Here is an 8,429-nt window from a genome sequence, read left to right as displayed (position 1 = left end):
GGAAGGGCAGGAGGTTAAGAACATGCTCTACACCGCAGCTGGGGAGAACGGCCCTACCTGGAGCCTCTGGCAGAGAGCACCTGGGGAGACCCGAGGCCGACCTCTGGGCTTTTGGAGCTGGGGATACAAAGGCTCTGAAGCTAATTACACACCAACTGAGGAGGAGATACTGTCAGCATACGAAGGAGTTCGGGCTGCCTCAGAGGTGGTCGGCACTGAAACACAGCTCCTCCTGGCACCCCGACTGCCGGTGCTGGGGTGGATGTTCAAAGGAAAGGCCTCCTCCATGCATCATGCAACAGATGCCACATGGAGTAAATGGGTTGCGTTGATAACACAACGGGCTCGAATAGGGAACCCCAGCCGCCCAGGGATACTAGAGGTGATCACGAACTGGCCAGAGAGCAAAGATTCCGGGATGTCACCAGAGCAGGAGGTGACACGTGCTAAGGAGGCCCCACCATATAATGAGCTGCTGGATGAGGAGAAGTGATATGCCCTGTTCACTGATGGGTCTTGTCGCATTGTGGGAAAACATCGACGGTGGAAGGCTGCTGTGTGGAGTCCCACACGATGGGTCACTGAAGCTGCTGAGGGACAGGGTGAATCGAGACAGTTCACAGAGGTGAAAGCCATCCAGCTTGCTTTGGACATTGCTGAGCGGGAAAAGTGGCCAAGGCTCTACCTCTACACTGACTCGTGGGCAGTGGTGAATACCCTGTGGAAATGGCTGCAGCAATGGAAGCAGAGCAACTGGCAACGTAAGGGTAAAACCGTCTGGGCTGCTGAAGTATGGCAGGACATTGCAGCCCGTGTGGAGAACCTCATTGTGAAGGTGCACCATGTGGATGCCCATGTACCCAAGAGTCAGGCCACTGATCAACATCAACACAACCAGCAGGCAGACCAAGCTGCTGAGATTAGAGTGGCTCAGGTGGACTTGGACTGGCAGCGCAAAGGTGAACGGTTCATAGCCCGGTGGGCCCATGAGACCTCAGGCCACCAAGGTAAAGACGCAATATACAGGTGGGCTCGAGATCGAGGGGTGGACCTTACTATTGACACCATTGCAGAGATCATCCACGGATGTGAGATGTGTGCCACAATCAAACATGCCAAGTGGGTGAAGCCCCAGCGAAATGGAGAGCGATGGCTGAAATATAGATATGGAGAGGCCTGGCAGATCGACTACATCACACTGCCACAGACTCGCCACAGGCAGCGCCACGTGCTCACAATGGTGGAAGTAACCACTGGGTGGCTGGAAGCTTACCCAGCGCCCCACGCCACCACCCGGAACACCATCCTGGGCCTTGAAACCCAAGTCCTGTGGTGACATGGCACACCAGAGAGAATTGAGTTAGACAATGGGACCCACTTCCGAAACAACCTCATAAATGCCTGGGCAGAAGAACACGGCATCGAGTAGGTCTACCATATCCCCTACCACGCACCAGCCTCTGGGAAGATCGAGCGCTACAATGGACTGTTAAAAACCACATTGAAAGCACTGGGAGGTGGCACCTTCAAAGACTGGGACATGCATCTAGCAAAGGCCACCTGGCCAGTCAACACAAGAGGATCTGCCAGTCGAGCTGACCCGGCTCAGTCAAAACCTCCACGTGCTGTAGATGGGGATAAAGTCCCTGTGGTGCGCATGAGGAATATATTGGGAAAAACGGTCTGGTTTAGTCCTGCACCAGGCAACGGTAAAGGCAAACCCATCCACAGGATTGCTTTTGCCCAAGGTCCTGGGTGCACCTGGTGGGTGATGCAGGACAATGGAGAGGTCTGATGTGTACCACAGGGGGACTTGATTCTGGGTGAGAACATGCCGTGAATTATGCTGTGCCTTTGTTAACTGTTACTTTGTTATTGTTAACTGCTAAATGGCAGCTGGACATGACACAGATGGTATAGAATAAAGGGGTGGATTATGTCCTGGTTCAACTAGGATAGGGCTAGGTTTCCCCAGCAGAGAGAGAGGGGGAAGTGATGTCCAGCCGGGTTATTCATAGTATGCTGACGTCAGGTCTGGGGCGGGAAACTTTGATTTTACTTTTTCTTTGGCTTCTTGGTGGCGGGACCCCACGCATCGGCTTTGTTCCATGACCATTTTGAGGTATTTCTCTGTATATCGTTTGGCTTGTTCACTGTTATTGCTGTTTATTGTTGTTACCATTGCTACTGTTGTTGTTCAGATTGTTTATCACACTGTTATAGTAAATTTCTTCTTATTTTAACCCGGGTTTGTGCCTCACTGCCAGCCCGACCGGCTGCGGGTGGGGGAGGGGCAACAGCAACGTGCTCTCCGGTCCCGGCAGGGCTTAAACCAACACGTGTGCTGCCATGAAGAAAATGAATGCTATACCAACCGGATCCAGTATGCTCACTCTTTTATGCATCCAGTTCTTGAACTTTGTGTTCCCCCTCTGACAGACACACAAAAAGAGTACATATAAAAGGTGCAAGATTTGTTTGGGTTTTTTTTTAAATCATGCAGCTCATAATCATTCATTGTTCTGACTGAAAACTGACTGCAGAAGAAAAAGGTAACTGGCCCTAAAATAACATGCAGGTTCCCCACCTAAATTACTTTGAAATTGTAGTTTGCTAAAGTCTTAAGATCTGCCATAAGTTAGGCAAATGCTTTACAAATTTCTGTACAACTCTAAAATGCTTCCAGGCTTGTTTGCTAATATAATCAGCAGCTTAAAATGCAGCTGCTGCCAATTACTTACTTTGTGCATAGAATAGGAAAAGATTATATATCTCACTTCCACTTGTAGCCTCAACCAAGTTGTTATTTTAGATTCTAAAAGAAAGAGTTTACCATTACATTTAATTGTTTCAGCACTACAAACAAAAACTTGTTCTGATACAGTAAATGTTAAACTATAGGACATATATCAGATTAAAGACAAATCTATTTTAGGAAGGGCCATCAGATTGCATGTGTCAAAGTTGTTGTAAAGGGAGAAAAGGGAAGTATTTTTAATTAAAACAGAAACAAAAAGTCACAGATTTCACCATGACCTTTGTCAACAACTCGCAGTTCTGAGCTCTAACTGTATTTTACAGGTGTTGAAAGCACACAGTCTGAAGCTGTGAAGCTAATTTTAGACATGATTCACTCAAAACAATGTCATCTATGTCCAAAAGTTGTTTGTCTGTAGATGCAATTTAAAACAAAAGCATCTCATTCAGATGCATAACACTGACGGTCTATTCATAAAAATAAAGTCCTTAACATAAACCACCGTTCTTTAACAAGGTACTTGCTACCTGCACAACACCACAGCTAGACAGCAGCTGAAGAGAATAATGTTTTAACACAAGGATCTGATGATCCACATGTTCCCACTGGCCAAAGAACATAGGACAAAACAGTAGAGCGGAGCTGCTAATATCACAATAACCTTTCCTTTGACGAAGAAAATACATCCTTCAAAAATTCTGTAACAACTTCAATGATCTCCTCATAATATAAATTTTGACCACACAAAACACAGAACAACTACTGCGGCTTCTTTTCTGACCTTTGTGTAAATTCTAATTCTGGTGGTTTTCACAAAATAAATTCAGTGCAAAAATATCAAAGTTAAGTTTACAAAAAGTTTAAAATACTAATCCAAAACCAGACTTCTCTATAGAGATGGAAAAACAGAAGAAATATGGACAAGATGTAGGTGTTTTCAGGACAAAGCTTACAATTAATGTTGTAAAATGAGTCTCCCACAAACACCTGAAGTTTTCTCCCCCAGCACACCAAATCATCAATTTTCTTAGAAAGATACTAAGAGATACAGGAAAGGAATTGTTCAACAGAAAATTGTATTCATCTTAAGGCTCAAATGTAATCCCATAAGAACTGATTTGGTTAATTACCAAAGCAATTCTCTATATCTAGATCCCATTGCATTCTGAACGAGACCACCTCAATAGTAGTATCATAATAATCTAGGGAACCTTTTCCATTTGCCTGTACAAGTATGGGATACGAAGTATTTCCCACTGCAAGTCAAAACTGTATATCCTTGAAACAAGATTTCTCACTTCAGCTGGAAAGTAAACATCTATGTTGCACTTGAGAAATCTGCACTGTCTCTTAAAGACAAATTACTGTCTGATGCCTTAGATACTGCTGTATTGACAGTGTTACCTTACTTTGGTCTTTTTTTCTCCTTCAGATAAGTCATCTCAAAAGCTGATTTCTAGTACTAAGTCAGGACCAATGTTTAGCACAGCTAAAAAAATGAGACCATGACCCATGGATTCTGTCAAAAAGAAACAACTCATGCTAGTCACGCATTTGCTGTTGTAGTTTAAAAAAATCCAGTCATATTTAATGACATATACCTTAACATATTCTTACATCCATATTGTCTCTGATCAGCAATTGTATTGCCAGAAGGCATGCAAGGGTATGTATTTTTCTCAACAGAAGCATCCGTTTCTTCGGTTGATATCCCAACTACTCTACAATGTTTCTTATACTCATGAATATGATGCCTCCAGAGGGGTTGTATTATGCTGATAGTACTACTGGAATTAAACCTACTTACTCCAAAGGACATTTCTCCTTATATTAGAAATTTATGAGTATTTATTGCAAATGCAATCTGTAGATAATTGCCACCCAAACACCTCACAGATAATGTCCAGTTTACAGGTTAACTTCCTTAAAAAAAGCTATTGAAGAAATGCCCCTTGCTTCAAACAAATATGAATGAGGTGGTAGGAATGGTGCACCAGGGGGGGTTTCAAATGCATGTGTTTTAAATTCTCAGCAATTTTCATTACATAATGGGTTTCATGTTGCCTAAAAAGCCATTGTTTATCATAATGAAAAAAGGTTTGCCCGGCTACCTCCTTCAACAGGAATAAATGCACAAAATGCATGACATGATTTCAATCAACATCATTCTATACAAATTACATAAATTTAATTGGACTGTTGAAAGACTGAAGTCCAAACCTGTGAAGAGTACAATCACCCACCAAACCTCTGGTCTCCAGCTGTGTTTAAACATACATATCATACTGATTAGGGAAAGAAAGAACTAACAAGAAAAATCTTGTTATTGAAGATAATGTTCTCCACAATGATAAAGAGCATTTGTTTTTAAACACAGCTAAACATTTGCCTAATATCCAGGGAGAACATCTGAAGGAAAAAAAATTAAGAGCTTTTGAAAAGCTGTCAGCAGCACTACAGTAACCAAGTAGTTTTCAACTAAAATGCTCCCAAATGAGATTTAAAGTATTTGTCTATTTTTTTTTTTAAGTCCTTAAGGCATATATACATTAATGCATTCCCAGAAATGTGCAAAAACAGGAGTTACAAACCTCTCAAACATAGAATTTATTGAAACACTTGCTTTTTTTCAATCATCTTTGCCCATCATTTAAACCTTATTTCTGTAGACACTTCTAGATAACATGCATCAGTTCAGATATAGGTCATCTTCAATCCCTCAAGCTTTATATTTTTACTCATATTGAGGAATAATAAAAAAAGGAATAATCTATCTGTATGTCAAAATGTTTTTTCCCCCCAGATGGAAACCTGCAAGTGTTTCCAAAAGGGAAAAACAATATTTATTAGCAAGAATTCTACTTTTGTGCCAACAGTCACCCTTTATATATTAATAAGGTTAAAAGGGTGTTTCTTTTTAGAAACAATAATTTGACAAATAAATAAAATGAGATGCCTTCTGAAAAATCCTACATCTACAAATGTTTCTTCTCTGGAAAACAGCCCATCATGTTTCTACATCCTTCTGGATATGTCAGTTCCTACTCTTAGAAACTGAACAAGTTACAATCTACACAATAGTCATCAGACTGCATGGGGTCACATATAAGTATACCAAGCAATGAGAATTTGACTTATTCATGCTCTCCTGCGTATGTTCTCACTCATGCAAACATGGGTTACGAACCCGTATTTTCAGTAGGCACTGATAAGTCTTTGCTGTTTTTGCTACTGTTGCTACAGACAGTAAGTTTATTCTAACAGTTAAATTATGTGGCACACATGCAGAAACTATTAATCCATCTTGCTTTAGCACTGCATTTCACCTTTTTAAGTATACAGTAATTAAATTGGTTTACTTTACATTATTGCCCTATAAACTTATAACTTCACTCTTTGCCCTATTATGCTTTTACCATTTCTCTTACAAATTACATTTGAAATTCACATGTTCAAGACCTATTATCACCTTGTATCAATGCTCCTATGTCTAAAACAATGAGAAAAATAGCTCATAATACACATTAAAACATTGCTCTGTGCAGTCAAGCCTCTTCAGTTTCACACTCAAAGATTTTTATGAAACCAAGCAACATACTAGTAATGATTTCATTACTAGAAAATAATCCAAGAATCCATAATGAAAAGTTACTAAAATAACAATTTGCCTTCATCCAAAGCCTGCGAAGTTTGAACACCTGTATCAGAAAACTATAGCTCTGGAGAAATAAGCACATGCTAACAGGAGAAATTACAACTTTCCTAATCTAATTTATTATGAGGTTTTCTCAGAATAAATTCCTCAAATTATTGTGAAACCATTGAATAACCTACTGCTCATTAAAACGCAAGAGACTAAAAAGTCAATTCAATACTCTCTCAAATGAGAACAGCAACCACCCAGATCACGATATCTACTGTGCTCAAAAACTTCAGGAGCACAAGAAAGAAACAAGAGACTCAAAATTAAGTATAGTTGAGAGTAACCTGTTTTACACACATTGATGAAAGCAGAAACCATAAATCACAACATCTGTACACTGAAAAACATTTATTTCAGAAACCACAAAGGTTTTTATAAAAGTTAGAAAATTAAATATGAAGATTATCTGAATACTTGGAATAATCATAGAATCACAGAATGGTTTGGGTTGGAAGGGACCTTAAAGCTCATCTAGTCCCACCCCCTGCCATGGGCAGGGACACCTTCCACCAGCCCAGGTTGCTCACAGCCCCGTCCAACCTGGCCTTGAACCCTGCCAGGGAGGGGGCAGCCACAGCTTCTCTGGGCACCCTGTGCCAGGGCCACACCACCCTCACAGGGAAGAATTTCTTCATTCTCTCTAATGTAAATCTGCCCTCTTTCAGTTTAAAACAGTTACCCCTCATCCTGTCCCTACACCCCCTGATCAAGAGTCCCTCCCCAGCTTTCCTGTAGCCCCTTTAAGTACTGGGAGGCCGCTCTAAGGTCTCTGTGGACCCTTCTCTTCTCCAGCTGAACCCCCCAACTCTCTCAGCCTGTCCTCACAGGGGGGTGCTCCAGCCCCTGAGCATCCTCGTGGCCTCCTCTGGCCCCGCTCGAGCAGGTCCGTGTGCTTCTGCTGTTGGTGCCCCAGAGCTGGACACAGCCCTGCAGGGGGGTCTCACAGAGAGGAGCAGAGGGGGAGAATCCCCTCCCTCGCCCTGCTGCCCACACTGCTCTGGATGCAGCCCTGCACACCGTTGGCTTTCTGGGCTGCAAGCACATATTTTCAGTTCATGCCCAGCTTTTCACCCACAAGTAACCCCAAGTCATTCTCCACAAGGCTGTTCTCAACCCCTTTATCCCCCAGCCTGTATTGATATTGGGGATTGCCCTGACCCAGGCTCAAGACCTTGCACTTGGCCTTGTTGAACCTGATGACGTTCACATAGGCCCACCTCTTGAGCTTGTCCAGGTCCCTCTGTATGGCATCCAGTCCCCCAGGCATGTCAATGACACCATTCAGCTTGGTGTTGCCAATACCATCGATACTAAGCTTGGTGACATAATATTCTAATTCATTTCAGTATATAATCCATTGATATCTGTCAGTGAAAAATAAAACGCCTAAACCTCTGCTAGGAAAAACCACAACAGCCTCCCTGCTTTTAATAAAACTATGGTGATTTACAGCAGCTGACTAAAGAACATAAAACAAGATAGCATAGATTTTAGTACTTCATCTTTAATACCTCAACTGCCCTTTAACTTCAGTTTATGAAAAATAGGAGAAAAGTTCAATTTGCCACTGACTTGTATTAAAAATTTAAATGAGGTTCATTAACATAAATAATTTACTACCTAATCAGCTCAGGCTTACTGCAGACTTGGGCCATCTACATCATCAGTACTTACAGGGTCTTGACAGCTCAGAACCTCCAGAATGCTATTGAGTAATTCAACACAGTACTTCTTCTCTTGGACCTGGAGCTGCTGATCTTCCTTCTGTTCCAGTAATTCCTTCAGCTCTTTTGTAATCACAGGAAGCAGAATGTCCCTGCATTCTAAAAGAAAGCAAATTATCTTAAGAACAAATATAAATCAAGTGCAAATAAATCCTCCTTCAAACACCACATGCTTTAGCAGCTACAGTCACTTCCAATGTGGAGCTGTTGATTTTCCAATCACGCCTCAGGGACACTCAAATCT

General features: G+C 41.9%; 1 protein-coding gene across 1 annotated transcript in view; it reads right to left on the bottom strand.

Annotated features, from left to right (window-relative positions):
• The window catches only part of DOCK2 (dedicator of cytokinesis 2), a 210,318-nt gene that overhangs the window by 133,319 nt on the left and 68,570 nt on the right, over positions 1 to 8,429 (bottom strand). Inside the window, exon 26 of the mRNA XM_026858304.1 lies at positions 8,136 to 8,284. Within this exon, the coding sequence (XP_026714105.1) occupies positions 8,136 to 8,284 (149 nt within the window). The remainder of the gene's footprint in view (positions 1 to 8,135; positions 8,285 to 8,429) is intronic.

Source organism: Athene cunicularia (assembly GCF_003259725.1).
Source record: "Athene cunicularia isolate RWA chromosome 13 unlocalized genomic scaffold, athCun1 chr13_part1, whole genome shotgun sequence".
Lineage (NCBI taxonomy): Eukaryota > Metazoa > Chordata > Aves > Strigiformes > Strigidae > Athene > Athene cunicularia.
This window is presented reverse-complemented; position numbering and strand designations above follow the sequence as displayed.